General features: G+C 47.6%; 1 protein-coding gene across 3 annotated transcripts in view; it reads right to left on the bottom strand.

Annotated features, from left to right (window-relative positions):
• The window catches only part of LOC139789299 (dymeclin-like), a 185,890-nt gene that overhangs the window by 39,632 nt on the left and 125,374 nt on the right, over positions 1-20,884 (bottom strand). For 2 of the 3 annotated variants that reach the window (XM_071729818.1, XM_071729819.1), the window contains one exon: positions 5,769-5,951. In XM_071729818.1, the coding sequence (XP_071585919.1) occupies positions 5,769-5,951 (183 nt within the window). Of the gene's footprint in view, positions 1-5,768; positions 5,952-19,592; positions 19,705-20,884 lie in introns of those variants that run through there. The other variant, XM_071729820.1, reaches the window with a different exon arrangement.

Genomic DNA, 20,884 nt, shown 5'->3' with positions numbered 1-20,884 from the left:
GGCACCACGCAACTAAGATCTTCGCGTATTTGTCATCTTTTCCCCCATAAAAACTTAAAAAAAAAAAAAAAAAAAAAAAAAAAAAAAAAAAAAAAAAAAAGGGGTGAAATGTAGGCAGCAGGTGCCAGGACTTGCCGGGTGATGGGCCCGGACGGTGCTCGCCCCACCTGTGCCCACTTGGGGCTGGCCCAGGTGCGCATGCCCGGGATCGGCAGGGGGTGGTTCCTGAGCAGGCTCCAGAGCCAGGCAGATCGAAGTCAGTTCACTGATACTAACCCGAACCAACACTAGCTCGATTGACTCTGTTCGCGAACCGAGCTCGCGCCCACGGCGAGATTCGTCTCACGCAACAGGTTGAGTTGAATTTCACAAAGAACAAAAGTGTGAGAGGCCTCCAATGTTTTCAAGCTATGTCAGCATTTCCCAAGGCTGGCGATGGCTATTTTTGGTGTGCAGTTGAAGACTGAAATGAAAAACATCTACTTGAACAGTAATACTTAGCTCCAAGCATTATTTGCTTTACTACTTGAGACAGTATAGAGTTAATCCTTGATAGTAAAGGACTGAGAGGGTTGGAGTGTGTCCAGAGAAGGGAATAGAGCTGGGAAAGGGTCTGGAGAGACCAGAGAAGCCCAGATCCTGGAGCAAAGGAGGCTGAGGAGAGACCTTCTGACTCTCTGCAACCGCCTGAGAGGAGGTTGGAGCCAGGGGGGGTCAGGCTCTGCTCCCAAGGAACAAGGGATGGGAGAAGAGGAATTGAGCTGGAGGTTTAGATTGGAGCTTGGGAAGAATTGCTCCCTGGAAAGGGTTGTCAGGGCCTGGCCCAGGCTGCCCAGGGCAGGGCTGGAGTCCCCATCATTCCTGGAGGGATTTCAAAGCCCTGGAGATGTGGTGCTGAGGGCCATGGGGCAGTGGTGGCCTTGGCAGGGCTGGGTTAAGGGTTGGACTGGGTGATCTTCAAGCTGTTTTCCAACCCAAACCATTCCATGATTCTGTGGAAAGCTGAGCCAAGCTTCTGTGCAGCTCAGAGGCAGCTTGGGGACAGGAGCCCTGTGCTGAGGACGCTTCTCATGCGGCAGCTGAAGTGACTGTGGAGCCACCAGCATCCTGGATTGTCCCAGCAATGGTGTGGGCAGCAGGAGCAGGGCAGGGATTGTCCCCCTGAGTTGGGCACCTGGAATCCTGGGGTCAGTTCTGGGCCCCTCAGGACAAGGAAGACATTGAGGGGTTGGAGTGTGACCAGAGAAGGGCAATGGTGCTAAACCTAAACCTCCCCTCTTCCAGTTTAAAGCCATCACCCCTTGTCTGATCACTCCAGGACCTTGTCTAAAGCCCTTCCCCAGCTTTCCTGGAGCCCCTGCAGGCACTGGAAGGTGTTTTAAGGCCTCCTCTTCCCCAGGCTGTGTAATGACCAGAAAAAGAAGCAGTGGAGGGAGTCAGGAGGCAGCACAGTCCCTGCCTACATGCTTCAGAGGCTTCAGAAAGGTAACTTCTCCTTCCCACCCTTCAGTCACCAAAAGCTGCAACATTTGCCATTTACACCCATGATTTAGAGGCCTTGGGCCACCAAATTACATTCAGCAGTTTGAGACCCAAGAGAGCTCTGTGATATCAGGCAGTTGGTGGGTCCATCCTCCTCAACCAGCCTTGGCCACAGGGAGAAGTCCAACCAGCTCAGTACTCTGTCTCTGGATGCTGAAATAAGCAGGTCAGATCATCTTCCATTTGAAGACATCCTTCCAGGATCCAGCAACACACAGTTTGGGAAATCTGATGACTCAAATCTCTAAAGATTTCTTTCCACACTATTTTCATAGTATCCCAGAATGGTTTGGGTTGGAAAGGATCTTAAAGATCACCCAGGTCCAACCCCCTGTATGTGCAGGGTCACCTCCCACCTTGGCCCAGGTTGCTCCAAGCTCCAGCTTACTCCTTCTGACTCCTTCTTAGGGCACAAATTCCTTTCAAACATTCCCAAAGTCCTGTGGCCATGTGGATGGAGCTCTTATCTCCAGCACCAGAGAGAAAAGCCTGAAGCAAATAAATGTTGGGAACCAGGAACTCCTTTTGGCTCTTCTCAGATACTTCCCACATGGTCCCAGACATTCTCTTGTGTGTACACTGAAACTAAAATGTTTTGCCATTTTTTTAAGGGGTAGGAAGAGCAGTTAGAACATTTTGGCTGCAGCACACAGGACAAAGCCCAGTTATCTCTGGTGGTAGAGCTGCCAATCTCAAGTGGAGGACTTGACAGGGTAGAAGAATGCTGCGGCGAGCCTTCTCTCGGGGGCACGGCTCTTCTCCGGAGCTCTCTTGCCATCCCTCTCCTCAGGCCTCTTCATCTCTTGTCTGCTTGTGCTTCTGGGAGCATGCCTTTTATCTTGCCCTTCAGCCCCGCCCATTTCCGGCTGGGGCAGGCCCTAATTATTGGGCACAGCTGGGCCTAAGATCCCAGTTCATTATCGGCGACACCTGAGGACTTGTGGTTCTCTCTACATTTCCCCCCTTTTTGTTGTTTGTTGAAAAAATAAACTTCTTTTTTTTTTTTTTTTTTCTTTTCAATAATTTCAATAATTTAACATTTCATTATTTTTAACATTTTTTCGCCTATTTTTTGAGGAGGGAAAATTCGGGCTCTTTTAGCCTCTGTTAGCAGGAGATGAGGTCTTAAAACACCAGCTCAGTTTTCGCTGGTACTCGCCACCTCGGGATGCCTAGCCATGCAGAGGCTTCTCCGAGCATTCAGCGCACCAGTCTTATCGCGTGTCCCTAGGGCCCCGTTTCAGGACCGCACTGTCGCGTGTCCCTGGGGGCTCCGTTTCAGGACCGCACTGTCGCGTGTCCCTGGGAGGCTCCGTTTCAGGACCTCACTATCACGTGTCCCCGGGAGGCTCCGTTTCAGGACCACACTGACTTGATGTGCACTCAGAGCTCCGTTTCAGCTTCAGCATTCCTTGGGTTTGAGTTCCGTGCGCCAACTCGCTGCGCCTTTCGAGCCTCACTCTTCTCTCCTGCCTGGCTCGCCATTCCGGGCTGTTGTCTTGCCGTGCTGGGCTTCTACTCTGAGCTCTTCACGCCGCCTTCAGCATTTAAGCCTGGCCTTGTGGAGCTTCACTCGTGGTTGCGTATTTGGAGCTCTTTCTAGAGCGTCCCGCACCAACGTAGTGGCTCCATCTGACGTGGTTGCGTATTTCGAAGCTCTTTATATCGCCTTCCGCATTTAAGCCTGGCTTTGTAGAGCTTCCCGCAACCAACGTGGTCGTGTAGAGCTTCTTATCTCACCTCAGCATTCACGGCCTGCTGTTGCTGCCCGCATTCTCCACCAGATGTTGCGGCGAGCCTTCTCTCGGGGGCACGGCTCTTCTCCGGAGCTCTCTTGCCATCCCTCTCCTCAGGCCTCTTCATCTCTTGTCTGCTTCTGGGAGCATGCCTTTTATCTTGCCCTTCAGCCCCGCCCATTTCCGGCTGGGGCAGGCCCTAATTATTGGGCACAGCTGGGCCTAAGCTCCCAGTTCATTATTGGCGACACCTGAGGACTTGTGGTTCTCTCTACAGAAGAAGAGTCAGCTGAATCTAATCTTTTATTCAGATCCTCAAGCCTGACAGCTTTCATCACTTGCCAGCTGGTGGCAGGTATATTAAAAAAAAAAAAAAAAAAAATAAATTCTTGACATCCTGCATTCTCTAACAAAGGAGCTATTTAAAAATTCAACATGCTCCCTTGGAGAGCTTTAAATAGTTCCTGCCTGTAACTGGCATTATGCTGTAACCTAATATTAAGTAGTTTTGGGGAGGAATTGTTAGATTGTTGAGGAAAACCTATGTTTAACTGTTAGAAAGGGAAAGGACACACTGTTATCTGTGGGAGCTGCCATGCAGAAGGATCTGACCAGCCCTGGTTTTTCTGGAGCTGGACAAGGAACCAGAGAAGGTCCCTCTCTCAGTTAGGAATGGAGATGGCTGTTATCTTCATATCTTCTCTTTACACAGCTTGAAGATTTTTTATCCTCACCATCCAGGCTGTCTCAGGGCTGGCTGTGGTTTGCAGCTGCCAAAAGTTGGGAGAGTTTTGAGCTCTGAATCCTTGGCTATTGCATGACCAGGAAACATGAAGGGAGATGAGAAGAAGAAGGGACAGGTACAGAGCAGGGTTTCAGGCCAACATTTGAAATGCCTTTAAGGATCAGCAGGAATCTGTTCACCTACTGTTATATTTTTCAATAAAAGCAGAGGAAAACAGAACCCTCAGTAGATTTTCCATTGCATGCAATAAATGTGCTATTATTCACTGCAGCAAGAAATTCAGCACCCAGTCCAGCTTCCCCTTCCAGTATTCCACACCCACTGGTCACACAAGTTGACTTCCACCATTGCCCAAGCTCTGCAAACACCAAGTAGATGACAGAGAAATATTTCTTGTACTTAAAATCTGTTTTTTTCTGTGCAGGAATCATTACTCAGGTTCTCACTATGAGCATTAAAGCCACTATCAGCAGTAATTAAAGAACACTTTAATTTCCAAATTTAGTTTCCCAAATCATCCTCCACAGTGAGCCACAGCAGTATCTCACAGAATCCTGGAATCACAATCCTGGAATGGTTTGGGTTGGAAGGGACCTTAAAGGTCACCAAGATCCAACCCAACTCCTAAGGCAGGGACACCTCCCATTGGATCAGGTTACTCAAGGACCCATCCAACCTCGCCTTGAAATTCACCTCTCATCCTCCTCTAGTTCCTTCTGTTTTCTTGAAAAATGTCTATTTATCCAAATATCTATTTATCTCTCTGTGGAGAGAGAGTCTGCAGCTGAAAGCACCACACATTCAGATGCAGCCCAGGGAATAAGGCAGCTGAATATTTGCTCTTCACTGTTTTTTACAAATCCCCCCCTATTCATTAATAGGCTGGTGATGGAGAGTCTGAGTAAAGAAAAAGAGGAGGAAACCTGCTCAGTCTCCCCCCCAGAAAGAGGTTTCTAACTGGGAGTAGTGAAGAGAATTTGATGTTGTCCTTCCTCAGGGGACTGAAAGCTGGGGAACAGGGTGGGAATTCCCAAACCCCCTTGGCTCTGCTGAGTTCAAGATGTTACCCAGAAGAAGTCACAGTGGAGGCCCAGGAAATGACAACTTGATAACATTTTAACTCAGTGTTCTCACAGGATTGCTGAGGTGGGAAGGGAGCTCAGAGCTCATCTCCTCCAAGCTCCCTGCCATGCCCAGGGACACCTCTCATCCAGACAAGGATGCTCCAAGCCTCATCCAACCTGGCCTTGAACACCTCCAGGGAGGGGGCAGCCACAGCTTCTCTGGGCAATCTGTTCCAGAGTCTCAGCACCCTCCTGCTGAAGAACTTCTTCCTCAGATCCAGCCTGAACCTCTTCTCCTGCAGTTTCAAACCATTTCCCCTTCTCCTCTTGCTGGGCACTCTTGGGAAAAGTCCCTCCGCAGCCTTCCTGGAGGTTCCCTTCAGGAATTGGAAGGCAGCTCTGAGGTCCCCATGGAGTCTTCTCTTCTCCAGGCTGAACAATCCTAGCTCCCTCAGCCTCTCCTCCCAGCAGAGCTGCTCCAGCCCCTGAGTCATCTTTGTCACCTTCCTCCTTATCTCAAGCATTTAAGTTAAATCTAAAAAGTCATCTTCAGCATTGAAATTAGATAGAAAACACTTCCTAGAAGAAACTGCTAGAGATGATGAGTATTTCCCTCTTCTCCAAAGGCTGAAGAGATGAACTAAGAACCTGTAAGCACCCTTGAAGCAATGCCTCGCTCACCAGATCTATATTTTGCATGACATCCTGGAAGGAAGGGTGGGTCCGAAACTGCTCAAACAGTTCCCGCTTGTAGAGCAGAGCGTAGACCAGGTTGGGGTTGTGGTGGAGAGAGTTGGTCAAGCAGGAGTTGATGATCTCCAACATCATTCGGATCACTTCCTCGATGACATTCAGGTCCTGAGCCTTTAAGAAAGGAACAAAAGGTCAGAGTGCCCTTTCCCATTGTAAAAAATTAAATAAATCAGGTAATAAAAGAGTGCGCAGGGAATAAGGACTTAACGGGGCTGTGAGCTGGTTAATATCTCACCAGTGAGGAAATCTGGAATGCCTGGATCTGGAAAAAGATCTGGTTCCTCTTGTAAGAACCCAAATTTGAACTGAAAGGCAATGCAATCAGTCTCAGAGCTTGATCCTCTCACCAGGAGCAAGGCAAAAAGCATTGCTCCTTATTACAAGACACCAAGGGGCTGGAACAAGTCCAGATGATGATGATGAAATACTGATATTTAGAAGGGCAACCAAGCTGGGGAAGGGTCTGGAAAACAAATCCTATGAGGAGAAGCTGAGGGAACTGGGAATGTTGAGTTTGGAGAAGAGGAGGCTGAGAGGAGCCCTCATTGCTCTGCACAACTCCCTTCAAGGAGGTTGTAGGGAGGTGGGTGCTGGGCTCTGCTCTCAAGTGCACAATGCCAGGAGCAGAGGCAATGGGCTGAAGCTGCACCAGGGGAGGTTTAGCCCAGCTCTGAGGATGAATTTCCTGCCTGAGAGAGCAGTCAGGTGTAGGAATGGGCTGCCCAGGGAGGTGGTGGAGTCCCCATCCCTGGAGGGATTGAAAAACCCTGTGGATGAGGCACTTCAGGACATGCTCCAGTGGGTGATATGGATATTGATCAATATATTTTATTCAGGGGGAATGTTGGACACAGTGATCTTAGAGCTCTTCTCCAACCACAACAGTTCTGTGATTCTCTGAAAGCACCAACCAGCAAAATCACAACAAGCCCAAAACCAGCCTCACGTGGACCTTTTGCTACATGGGAGAAGCCTTTTTCATTCCTTGATCCTTTAAGCCCTCTTGGGTGAAAAAAGTCCATCAGTGTTACCCAGAAAAGCCATTTTATTGGCATAGTTGAGCTTTCTGGAGACTGCACACCCTCTGTCCCTTGGTTTCACATCATCTCCACAAGCCAGATGGACCTATAGTTACTGAATACAGCAAAGCTTTGTTCAGCAGAAGCTCATATCTCTCTTGATGTGATGAGAAAGAAAGATATAAAAGTATGTTCCTATTTTTTTCCTGAACAATTTGATATCTTAACTGGTTAGCTTCACTTCCCTGGGATCCCAGATGTTTCCCAGGTTTTAGAATTGGACATGCTCCGGTGGTCATGGTGATGCAGATAGTGATAAATAAACTATTTATTTTATAGAGGGGGAGTTTTGGTTGACAGTTGGATGTGCTGATCTTAGAGGTCTTCTCCAACCATGATAATTCTCTGATTAAAATATTGTAACCACCCCAAATCACTATGGGTTGAAGTCAACTTTGCCTTTTCAATACTTCCTACTCTAAGTAAAAACACTTCAGAATAAATTTCATTTACTATGGGCTTTGTTAAGGCCCTGTTTGGGGAGGAGAGATAGGGACAGAGAGAGAAAAATAATCAGAAAAATAAAGAGCTGCTTGTGACAGAAAAAAGCAAAGACAGGAGAAGGAAAATTGATTGGGATCCCATCACACCTTGAGTCTGACATCATTCTCTAGACTCAGCCCTTGGCTTTTGTGTGTGTGCATATTTTTGGCATTGAATACTTGTAATAAAGGAAGAAAATAAGAAATCTGCTTTTGTAGTGCTCTATAACACTCAAGATAAATTTGTGGAGCTTTTCACCTTCTTAATGTCTTTGAGAAAGCACTCCTGAGGATTTTGACACTCCAACTTTCTAAGCTGAACAAGGCAGCACAAGAACCTTCTGGACTCCTTTCCTTGGGATATCCAGATATCCCAGAGGGCTGCCTGTCCTCCCTTGGGACAGAGGAAAAAAAGGCAAATCTCCTTTGGTCTTCTCATTAGGTGTCTCCACCACATCCAAAGTTGGGTTGTGAGGTTTTACAGAGCTGGCAAGAAGGTGAATCAGAGCAAACCAGCTGGAGTTTTTCAGCTCAGTACAAAGACTGAAACCACTGGCATTTGCTTTTCACCAAAAAGTCATTTTCTGAGTTATCATGAGGCACATGAACACTTCCTAACAGGCGTGTACTTGTGACAGCTTTTTTTTTTGGGCTGTCAATCAATTTCTACACAGTGGAGTTGTTTTCTGTTCTAAAGAACCATCACTTGTCAGACACATGCTCTTACCAAGGCAGGAACCTGGCACTACCCTGGTGAGCCTCATCTAAAGAGCACAATTTGCTACCACTTTGCTCTGGCTACTTTTACTGGAAAGCAAAGATGTTTTTCTTCTACAGGAAAGATGGGGAAGGGCTTTTGGTAAGGGCCTGGAGGGATGGGATGAAGGGGAATGGTTTTAAGCTGAAAAGGGGGAGATTGAGATGAGATCTGAGGAAGAAATTCTTGAATTTGAGGGTGCTGAGCCCCTGTGCCAGGTTTCCCAGAGAAGCTGTGGCTGCCCCATCCCTGGCAGTGTCTCAGGTCAGGTTGGATGGGGCTTGGAGCAACCTGGGCTGGTGGGAGGTGTCCCTGCCCATGGATAAAGGTTGGAACTGGATGAACTTTAAGGTCCTTTCCAACCCAAAATATCCCATGAATTTATGATTCCCTGACCCTACTCCTCCATCTCTTCCATGCTGCTGAGGAGCATGGAGAAGGGAGCACCCATCCTCACCCTTAACCACATTCATTGGATTCTCCCCATTGCTTGTCTCCTGCACATCCAGAGGAGATTTAGATGACAAAAACCTTTGGGAATTCCTCTTTGAAGAAGAATATTTGGTGCACACACTCCAACAAACATCCAGAAAAAGAAACATCCAGACCTGGTTGACATGTGGAGTGGCACATGCTGCTCAACTTGGATTTAATGCAGGATATGGTATGTTGTGGGGGTTTTTAAAACCTTAATGTCACCTTTTAAAATGTCACCTTAGGGTCATGCTTGGCAGTGCTGGGTTTCATGCTGGACTTGATCTGAAGGAGTTTTTCCAACCAAAAGGATTTTGTGATTCTAATCCAATGGAACAGAATGCTGTAGCCACTATCTTAAAATATAGAAAATATTACTTGGCAGAAATGTTGCGTGAGAGGAATCTCGCTGCGGGCGCGAGCTCGGTTCGTGAACAGAGTCAGTCGAGCTAGTGCTGGTTCGGATTAGTATCAGAGAACTAAGTTCGATCCGCCTGGCTCGGGACCTGCTGGAACCACACACTGCCTCAATCGGGCATGCGCATTTTGACCAGTCCCAGCTGGCACAGGCGGGGCGTGCACCTGCCGCCTACATTTCCCCCTTTTTTTTTTTTTTTTTTTTTTAGGTCTTTATCGGGGAAAAGATGACAAATACGCAAAGATCTTAGTTGCGAGGTGCCTCGTCGTTCAGGGCCGGTGGTGCTGGTCTGGTCGGGGCAGGGCGTGTCCATTTGCTGGGCACCCAGAGAGGCCCAGAGTCTGCGGATACACAGCTGTATCCTCTCCCGGTGAACAGCAATGGTCTTGGCCCCATCCATTGACCTGTTGTTGGTTCCTTGCAATAAATTTGGACTTCAGGCATGCTGATGACTTTCTGCGACGAGTAGTGTAGAAGGACGGGTGGCTCTTGGGAGTCGTGGCTTAGGCTCAGAAAATTTAGAGTGAAGAGCGCTTTACTAAGCCGCGTCTGTGGGTCCATATTTTCGCTGTCCTTTTGTTTCTGTAGGTATGTCTTCAGGGTGCGATTGGCTCTTTCTACAATCGCTTGCCCTGTAGACGAATGGGGGATTCCTGTAATATGTTTCACTCCCCAGGTAGCAAAAAATTGCTTAAGCTTTGCTCCTGTGTAGGCCGGCGCGTTGTCTGTTTTTATTACCTGAGGGATCCCCATGACAGCGAAACAGTTGGTCAGATGACGGACCACGTGTAGCGCCTTCTCCCCCGTCTGAGCTGTTGCCCAGAGCATGCCTGAGAAGGTGTCAATTGTAACATGGACATATTTCAGTCTTCCGAATTCCGGGACGTGTGTTACGTCCATCTGCCAAATTTCTCCGGCTTGAAGACCGCGTGGATTCACACCCATTCCCAGGGTAGGGCCGAACTGGGCGCACTGGGGGCAAGCTTTGACGATGCCTTTTGCCTCCTCCCAAGTGATGTCAAACGTGCGCTTCAAGGCCCTAGCACTCTGATGAAATAGAGAATGGCTGTTCTGGGCTTTGGAGAATTCGGTAACTGGGTTTTGTAAACCTAAGCTGACTAGAGAGTCAGCTTTGGCATTCCCTTCCCCCAGGCCTAGCGCTGTCTTGTGGCTACGGATATGAATAATGCAGCATGGCTGTGTTCGGATTCTCAGCGCACGCTGCAATGATAGGAAGAGTTCCTGTAGCCTTTTGTTGGGCACTGGCTTAATGAGGGCATCCTCGATACGGTTCGCGACTCCGACTGCGTATTGGGAGTCGGAGACGATGTTGACGAGAACTTGCTGCCACTGCGTCAGGGCCCAGATGATCGCAAGCAGTTCCAGGGTTTGTAGATTGTCCTCGGAGGTGCCTGAAATCAAATGCTGTTTCCACTGGCCTTTGTCCTTCCATACACAGGCAGCCATTCTGGATCTTTGTCCAGCGTCCGTGAATACTGTTATACCGGGCACTGGGCGCTCCGAGACGATCGGTTGCTCGAGCCACTGGAACTGGCTGATAGCTTGTAATCGCTGATGTTTTGGGCCATCATGACGCACCTCGCCGGGATAACCAAGTAGGGCGAGCTGTAGAGGCTCGGAGTGTTGCAGCATCCAGTCAAAATCGGTGGTTTTGATTGGGATGTTGATCCACTCCGGTTCTTGGCCGTCTACTTCCAGGCAGCGCTGGCGTCCCTTCCGTATGAGGAATGCTATTACCTCGGTCTTTTGCCATATGCCCTTCTGAGGCGTATGGGGGGGAAATAGCCATTCCAAAATAGCTATAGACTCTGATCTTGTAGAGTCTCGGTTATAAGTCAGATTGAGTTTGCGTTCCCCAGGTATTCTTTTGTTCATGAAGTCCTGCATGAGTAGGGCGAAGGGGAATGAGGGGTGGTTACATACCCACACCCTGATGGGGTGGGTGGCGTCTCGCCGATCCGCATAGCCGGTTGTCAGCTTGTGGACGACCTGCTTCAAGGCGTTGGAGTGGTCCTCGGTCCAGTCCACAGGTGCCCCTGGATGTGTACCCCGTAATAAGGACAAAAAGGGGTGGATGTCTGCATTGGTGAGACCTATAATGGGTCTAACCCATTGTAGTTCGCCCACTAGTTTTTGGGCGTCATTCAGTGTTTTAACTGAATGGACTACTTCTAATTTTTGAGGTCTCACCATAGCATCAGTTACCTTCCACCCTAGGTAGCTCCAGGGTGACTTCATTTGAATTTTTTCCGGAGCTACGATTAGTCCCTCGGTCTCGAGGTGGTCGGTCAAGACCTGGCCGATGTTTTCAGGGAACGGGGCTTGCTGGCAAAATAAGATATCGTCCATATAATGATAAATTATCGTATCCGGCATTGCTTTTCTAATTGGCGCGAGCGCCCGTGCCACATACGATTAGCATATGGTCGGGGAGTTTCTCATTCCCTGTGGCAGTACCACCCACTCGTATCGCTTCGCTGGTTCACTTTTGTTGACCGATGGGACCGTGAACGCGAAGCGAGCAGTATCTTCACGATTTAAGGGGATATTGAAAAAGCAGTCCTTTAAATCCATGACCAGAAGATGCCAGTCTCTAGGTAGCATGGTAAGCAGGAGCAGCCCAGGTTGGAGGGCGCCCATTGGCCACATCTGGTCATTAATTTTTCTCAGATCTTGTATCAATTTCCACTTGCCCGACTTTTTTGGAACCACGAAGATGGGCGTGTTCCACGGGCTCACAGATGGCTGGACGTGTCCAGCGTCTAGCTGTTCTTTTATCAGGCGATTTGCTATGTCTAGCCGCTCCTTGGAAAGGGGCCACTGCTCTACCCAGACAGGGGTGTCCGACTTCCAGTGGAGTCTGGGGGTCAGCGGCATGTCAGCAGTGGCCCTTATTGAAAATTTTGGGAGGGTTGGGTGGGTTCAGGGATAGTGAGGATGGCTCCTATCTGGCTCATCACGTCCCGACCGACCAACCCCCCGAGCTGACCGGGCAAGGGTAACACATATGGTCTCACAGTTACCACTTGCCCTTCTGGAAATTTAATTTGTACTGGTTGGTGCGCTTGCAGAGGGGTGGAACCGCCACCTATCCCCTGAACGGCGTCAGAAACTGCAATAAGCTTCCATTTTCGTGGCCAGATATTCTTACTGATGATTGTGACGTCGGCCCCTGTATCTAGCATTACAGGGAGGGTTTTTACCTCTTTGCCGATCGCCATCTGTATGTTTATAATCGGCCTTGTTCTCATCTGTTGCACCAGGGTTACCAGGGTGTCTCCAGATGAGCCAAAGGCCCGATCGCCTCTCTCTGTTTTAACGTTCTTTCCTAGGTCTAATTTTGGGAGTGGGACTAGCTGTGCTAATCGGGTTCCTGCCTTAATTACTAGGGGGGGGTTTAGTGTAAAACACATTATCTTTATTTCCCCCGTGGAGTCGGCGTCTATAACCCCTGGGAGCACTACTAGTCCTGCCAGTCCTGAGGAAGAGCGTCCTACTAAAAGTGCACCAACGTTAGAATTTTCATGGATTACCGGTCCGTACGTGTTTGTTGGTATTGTGTGGACAGCCGTGGTCAGTAGCGTGGTGTCTACTGCAGATTGTAAATCGATGCCGAGGCTTCCCCGGGTTGCTGGGGCGGGGAGCCGGCATACAGCGTTGGCCCGGCTACTTGTATCCCGGCGCGGGGGCCCCTCGCGCTGTCCCTGCCGTTTTTTTGGTACCAGCAGGCTGCGTCGTTGTGTGTCGCTCGCTGACAACGATTACACCAGACGACTGCAGAGCAGTTTCGCCCGGTGTGTCCCCTCGCGTGGCATCGCGAACAGACCGGGCTGGACTGCCTCTGTCTGTTCGGGCGATTTCGCCGGTTTTGACGGCCACGTCCTCCGTTATTGCCCAGTTTTTGTACTACCGCCGCAAGGAGCTGATGGGTTGGTTCCAATGCGGCGGCGAAGGCACCAGCCATTCCCTGGTGCTGCTGGTGCTGAGACGCCCTGGCGGCAACGTCCAGCATTTCTGATACTGGCGCCGTTTTCGGCAGTGTCGAGAAGAGGGCTTTTGATCTAGGATTTGCATTCTTGAATGCCAGTATTCTAAGCATGGATTCACGCTGCTCTACCGTCATGTCTGATTGAGCCGTGACAGATTGCCACAGTTGATCGACAAAATTTTGATAGGGTTCGTTCAACCCTTGCTTTACGTTGGTAAACGATGGTACTGGGTGCGGTTCTGGTACTGCATAAAATGCCTGACGTGCCAGTCTTGCCGCGGCGTGGTGGACCTCGCGCGGGCATTGCAGCTGCAGGTCGATCTCTGCAAAGCGCCCGGAGCCGGTGAGCATGTCCGCTGTGACGCCCGCTAGTGGATCTCCGGGTGCCCTAGCACAGTTGACTTCCGCCGCAGCGAGGCGTTCCCACTCCTTTAACCAGATGATTTGTTGGGAGGGGGTTAGTAGGTACTGACGTAGACTGCGACAGTCATATGGGCTGTTTACATCGGAGGTGAACAGCCAGTCCAGGACGGCCCGGCCGCTCTCCGACCTCAACCCCTGTTCTTTGATTATCTGCCTCGCCTGCTGCAGGGTTTTCCATGAGTGTTGTTCAAACACCGGCTGTCCATTAGCGTCCTGCAGCACGGGGTACGCCACAGTGGTTGGCTGCCACTCGCCCTGCAAAATGGCATCCCGGATGATGCCAGACCAACGCCCTGAGCGACCAGTAGTAGCGCCCGGGGCGTTTTGAAGTTGCCGCGGCAGGGTCGGGACATCGTCCTCGTCGTCCGTCAGGGTGGGTGGGTTCCTGTACCGCTGAAAAGCTGGGCGATGTTCAACGTCCCGCTTCTCTATTAGTTGCACGGCCCGAGTGACCTGGTCTTGCAGGGCCGATATCTTGTCTTCCAGCGCAGATGCTGCCGCTGATTGAGGGGCTGCTTTTATCTTTGCAGCCTTTCGTGGGGCCGGGTGCAGCGGCGGGGGTAGCTCTCCGCGGCAGCCAGAGGTGCCGCCAGCCGCGGTTTCCGCCCCATCATTTTCCGGTGTTTTGACTTCCCGGCCGATATCCGATAGGAGTTCGGTCACGGTTTGGTGGGGCTTCCCGGACATGCCCTTTATGGCAGGCTTACCCGTGGTCAGCCCCAGACATACTTGCTCGTTTTTTCCTTCCTCCGGGGATGGCGCCGATGGGGCTGCGCTCGGCGCTGTCCCGGGCTCCCCCCCCTCGGGGGGCGGTGCCGACGGAGCTACACTCGGCGCCCTCCCGGGCTCCTCCCCCTCGAAGGGGGGTGCCGAGGGGGTTACTGTGGGCATTTCCTTCGGGGGAAATACCTCGGTCTTTCGTAATGGGGCCGCGGCGGTGACAATTGCCACTTCTACTTCGGCTTTCATGCAAGCTAATAGATTGCAAACGATTCGCCAGGTGTTGTCCGCACCAATAATGTCGCCGTTGGTCTCCTTATAGTGAAAACTTGCCAGCAGGTTGTACACCTCCCCCCACAGGTCCCAGGCGGTTTCGGGACTCGGGTAGCGGAGGTTTTCCTGCGTTTCCGCCTGGGTTGTAATCTGATCGGCAACGGCGGTGCCGGTAGGTTTGCTTACATAGGAGCCCATCATCGGATTTACTGATGACGATGTCGAAGAGAAGAAAAAAGTTTCTCTTACCCGAATTTTTCGGGGTATCGGACGGTCTTTAGAGAAGGGTCACTTTCGGACGAAACGCTCAGGGAGACAGTTTAGACCGAAATTGATGCCCGCATTCTCCACCAGATGTTGCGTGAGAGGAATCTCGCTGCGGGCGCAAGCTCGGTTCGTGAACAGAGTCAGTCGAGCTAGTGCTGGTTCGGATTAGTATCAGAGAACTAAGTTCGATCTGCCTGGCTCGGGACCTGCTGGAACCACACACTGCCTCAATCGGGCATGCGCATTTTGACCAGTCCCAGCTGGCACAGGCGGGGCGTGCACCTGCCGCCTACACAGAAACATTATGGATTCAAGTGAGATCTTTCCAGTTACCAGAAAAGTAGCAACCACACAATTAATTGCTTTACAAAATATCAATTCTTTTAAATAAAACCAGCTCACCTTAAAACCTGGGCAGTGCACAGATAGTTTAAATAGAAAGTGTTGCTAACCACCTCCAAACATGTTTTTTCAAGAAAAAAGCTGCTACTGGTCAGCTTCAAACAATTAAAAGTTACCAGAGGTCGTTTCTCAGGAATTATTTTAAAAGTTTTTAAAAGCTGATGGTCAGAACCAACCATCTGTTGGGTTTTTTTCTTTCTTTTCTTCCAGCTACAGCTTTCCAGGTGAAGAACCTGGGACCCAGATGAAGAAAACCAGGAGGCACAGTGAAGATTTTCACCCGTACCAGAGCAGATAACAAAAGTTCTAAGAAGAGTGAGCTCCATCAAAGAAGTGGGACAGAATCCCAGCCTTGCATGTATGTTATCCCAAGAGAACAAATGCTCAGTGATGAAATAATCAGTGATGAAAGCATTTGTAAAAAAAAAAAAACAGGAAAAAACAAGCAGAAAGCCAAGGATGGTGTTTGGATGAGACAATGGAGCAACACTGTAAGAGCTGATAAAACACCACCCAAACTGGAACTGGATGAGCTTTAAGGTCCCTTCCAACCCAAACCATTCTATGAATGTCATATATTTAATTTTTTTAAACTGAATTGACTGTTATATGATGTTGGGGGTGAGGTAGGAAAGTTTCAATCCATTAAATAGGACAGTTAAAGGAGTAGTTCCAAATAATGGGGTTTTCCTATTGCTTGAAGTTGACAAATTCAGAAATTGAAAAGTATGAGTATTTACAAAAGAGGTCTCAGAGAATAGCAACATACCAGCTCTCCCCTTCCATTTTTTTTTTTTTTTGTTTTGTTTTGTTTATGCCCACAGAAATAATTCTACCCATCATTAAAAGAAATGTGGAAGCTAAAGCCTGGTACCAATTTTTGAGACCTCCAATGTTCCTTCCCACCTAAGCCATCCTATGATCTTTTGATAATCCTAGGTAATTTTTTTTTTATAATCTTAGGAGACAGAAACCTCCTTGTCAGGATTAAACATGGCAGAATTTTTGCAAAGATTTTCATTTTTAAGGCAAAAAGCCAGCTGTTTGGTCAGATTCCAGTTGCACAAGGACCAATGTTGGCAATAAGAGCCACAAGTGATGCAAATGCAGTTCTGGGTAGCCTGGGTTTTTTGTTTGTTTGTTTGTTTTTTTTAAAGAAAAAGGAACAAACAAGTGATAAAGTCAGAGAAAAGAGAATGGGAACAAGCCAAGAGGATGCAGAGGAAAACACTATGAGCACAAGAATGAGAACATTATCTGGAGACAAATAATTGGAGTTTGATAAACACTAACAAGGGACACACAAATGTGCAAAGAAAGCCAAGGAAAACTCCAGGCAGGCTGTCCCCAGCTCTGGCCATCCCAGAATAATCTTCCTTTTCTTACTGCAATAGAATTAATAATTACATCCTCCTGGACAATTCCATTTGGTTCAATAGTGCTGGAAAGACACTGATGTGTAAAAACCAATGAAAATTATATGGATTATAAAATATCAGCATAGCCAAGCAGCCAAAACACCAAACTCTGGGTGTGTGCTCACAGTTTGGTTCCTTACAGAAATATTTACTCAAAAAAAGATAAAGCAGATGTATCACTGGCAGTGACCTCAGTGCTGCCAAAAACCTGCTCAATTTATGTGACCCATCTTTTCTCACTGAAAAATTCCAAGGGTTCATCCTTTGAATTTATTTCAGCCTAAAATTAATTTTTATTTTTATAATAATAGAGAACTGCTTAAAAAAGCTGTGTTCTAAAGGAAAGCAAAGCTCCAGCCTCCAAGTCTTAGGAGAAAAAGGGAGGCATGACCGTGTGGCAACTTTGCTTAATTAACCCTCATGGCTTCTAATTTCCAATAAAAACAAAAAGAAAATTATTCTACTTTCTGTTTTCTTTCCTCCTATTGCTGTGGAAAATAAAAGTAATTTGCAAACCCCAATTTCAGTCACTTGTGATGTTATGAAGAGAGGTTTTCAAGCAAGAGTGGATATGAAGCTGTTTTTTAGGATGAAACAAGCTATTCAGAGACAGAAACAGATTTTTTGAAGACTCTGGTAGTCTCCCTGAGGCCATTTCCTCCATAATTGCAGCCTGAGGTCTCAGCAGCTCCATGGTCACTTCAGCTGCCACATGAGAAGTGTCCTCAGCACAGGGCTCCTGTCCCCAAGCTGCTTCTGAGCTGCACAGAAGCTTGGCTCAGCTTTCCACAGAATCATGGAATGGTTTGGGTTGGAAAACACCCTGAAGATCACCCAGTCCAACCCTTAACCCAGCCCTGCCAAGGCCACCACTGCCCCATGGCCCTCAGCACCACATCTCCAGGGCTTTGAAATCCCTCCAGGAATGATGGGGACTCCAGCCCTGCCCTGGGCAGCCTGGGCCAGGCCCTGACAACCCTTTCCAGGGAGAAATTCTTCCCAAGCTCCAATCTAAACCTCCAGCTCAATTCCTCTTCTCCCATCCCTTGTTCCTTGGGAGCAGAGCCCGACCCCCCCCTGGCTCCAACCTCCTCTCAGGCGGTTGCAGAGAGCCAGAAGCTCTCCCCTCAGCCTCCTCCAAACCCAACATTCCCAACGCCTTCAGCTGCTCCTCACAAGTTCTCCAGAACCTTCTCCTTGTGCTCCAAACCCTTCCGCAGCTCTGTTGCCCTGACACAAGCCAGGATGCTGGTGGCCTTCTTGGCTACCTGGGCACACCCTGGCTCCTCTTCAGCCACTGTCACCCCCAGCTCCTTTCCTTCTGGGCACTTCCCAGCCCCAAGCCTAGAGCATTGCCTGGGGTTGGTGTCACCCAAGAGCAGGACCCAGCACTTGGCCTGGTTGAACCTCAGTGGGGCTCAGCCCACGGATCCAACCTGGCCAGATCCCTCTCCACCTCTCCCACCTCCAGCCTGGGCCAGGGTCTCAGCACCTTCACTGTAAAACACTTTAAGTCCCTCACCTCTTGTTCTGTCTCTACAGTCCCTCCTAAAAAGTTGGTCCTCATAACAGGTAAACCCTTTGAAAATATCATAAAGTAGTTTGACTTTTTTCCTCTTACCTTACCACTTCTTCAAACTTAGTCACTGCCAGTAGCAGCATCATTTATTCCACTCAGATGGACCTGAAAAAACTTCAGAACTTGGTTCTGCTCCCTCTTGTTGAATAAAGTGCAAATAGGGAGCAGATGAGAAGCAGCCTTTTGAGAGCTGAGAGCAGGCAACCCAACTAAATGGACGAACTTTTAGATTAAAAGTTGTTTTTACTACATTCCATCTTATTTTTCAAATGCATTCCCCTGGACACTGCAGCAATTCTGATAAAGCCAGAAGATAATGACCACTGCTCTGCTTCCTGCCAAATTATGGGGAAGCACACAGCAGCTGTAGCCTGAACACCAAAAAAATGAAGTTTTAACAGAGATTTGGAAACCCCAGAACTCACAGAAAGTAATTCTAGAGGTTTAAGAACTACAAGTACCAGTTCCAAAATGAACTATAAAGCAAAAGATGACATTTTCGCCAACACTCTTGATAGAAAGACATAAAAACTGCATTCTTCAACTCATTTTCCTGAAATATTTATCAAGTCTCATCTCTTTTGGGACAAAACTTCATTTTGTGCAGCCTGGTTCATAAAGTGCAGCAGTGGATGAGTGATCACCATGTCTGAAAGACAGAGAAGCACTTGGGGATCTTGTACCTCCATCCTGGAGCCAGTCAGTGTTCCTCACCAAAATCCTGGAAGCAATTATGACTGTTGAATAATAAATTAAGCAAAGTTTTCTAATGGATTCGAATTAACAGAGTCCACCTCAAGGCAAGATGATGAATTCCTTGTAGAAAAATAATGTTCAATTCAAGAACAATTCCATGAAAATTCCATTTTTCTCATTCCATTTTTCTTCCTCTCATTTCTTAGAACCATCCTGGTTGGAAAGGAGCTGCAAGTTTCACTCATCAAAATCTAAAAGATTAGGGTGGGAATGGGAAAACTTGTCATTGTTTGTTCAGATTTGTCATTATTAGTCCAGACTTTTTTTTCCAGTAGACCTGGTATAGTGGGAGGTGTCCCTGGACATACAAGAGGGTTGGAACTGGATGATCTTTATGATCCCTTCCAACCCAAACCATTCTATGATTCAATGGATTTTTTTCTCTGCTTTGAGTAAGCATCTCATTTATTTGCATCTTGAAAGCCCCTTTTTTTAGGAGCTGCAACATCCATTCTCTTGTCAAGTTTCTCTGGAGGGAAGAGAGGTACTGAAGATTTTGATTCCTATTGCAACAAAAAAATTCTATCTACCCTGTAGTGTTATATCCATCTTTTTTCTTTCCAATAGGATGGTTGGGTTTTGTTATTAGTAAACACTTTCTTTTTGGTCAAGTGTTTGGGGCCAGCCTGGAGTGGAACAGCCTCTGCAAATGTGGTGCCAGCTTGATATCAAGAAAAATGCAGCAGAACATCTTGAGCAAGATGTCATCTCTTCCTGTAGCAGCCCATGGTTCATTCATCTTGGGATTAAGCACAAATATGTCCAAGAACAGGTTTGGAAAAAGCCCATCCCATTCCAGAAACATTTCTGAAAGGTAATAAAAGAAAAAAAAAATCCCTTCCCCCTTCTCTGTTTTGTTTCAGAGCAGTGCAAGCAATGGCAGAAATCTCCCAGTGGTGTTGGGGGGAAGAATAAAGGAGGATTAAATAATGAGAATAAATTTTGAGTGTTTTTTCTGTTCTCAATGTTTTAAAGGAAAATTCCCTGGAATGGCTTTAGGTTTGCTATGTGGAGACTCTGTATTGGCTTCAGGGTTTGGAAATTTCCCCCTTGAAAAACAAAATAGCTTAAAAAACCCAGGTAAATAAGAGCATCTATGCATTAATCCAAAATTTCTTGAAAATGAAACCCTCAAAAGCCAGACAGCAGACTGAAAGCACAGGTTTCCCCTCATCCCAATGCCAATGTGTTGAGATACAATTTAATTACAAGTTCTTGTAACTACCATCACACAGAGCCATTTAACCATCCTGTTCCTCATGGAACATTAAAAATTGGTAAAATTAAAAATTTTGGGGCTACTGTTCCTGTAATGAACTGATTGTGGGGAAGAATTCCTATTTCCAAAACTTAGTGTAGGTCATGTGTGATGTGTTCCTCTAATTTGCTTATAAACTACAAAGAAATGGGAAAATAAAGAGAAATTGATGGTTACAAATAAGGGAAATACAAATTCCCTTTTCCAGTTATGCTGCTGAAAACATCAGGGTGACTTTAAAGAATAAACATGAAAAACAGAAATAATTCTGAATTTCTATTTCTTCTAAACATCCTCTATATTCACCAAGATTTCACAAAGAAGAATCCATCACTGTCACCAGGGATAAACCAAATTTAAATCCTCTATTTTATGTTTTTTTAATGCTGCTTTCCAGACCAGGTGAAGGGAAAATCAAGTTTTCAATAAGTGGCTTATTTTGTTCCATGGGATTTTTCTTATGGGTGGCAGGAGAGGCCTCAGGGTACATTTGGTGCTTAATTTAAAATATGTCCAGGGATGGGGAGTCCAGCCCTGCCCTGGGCAGCCTGGGCCATGAAGCCACCCAAAAGGAAGCAGTCTTCGAGAAATAACGAGTTAAAACATAAAATGCAAGGCACTATAAGAAAGCTTAGCATTAGGAAAATACGGAGGTAATAAATTGTCTGAGAGAACAGGACAGGTTGACAGAAAAGAACACTAAAACTATAAAATAACATAAAATTTGGC

Source organism: Heliangelus exortis, chromosome W (assembly GCF_036169615.1).
Source record: "Heliangelus exortis chromosome W, bHelExo1.hap1, whole genome shotgun sequence".
Taxonomy (NCBI): Eukaryota; Metazoa; Chordata; class Aves; order Apodiformes; family Trochilidae; genus Heliangelus; species Heliangelus exortis.
This window is presented reverse-complemented; position numbering and strand designations above follow the sequence as displayed.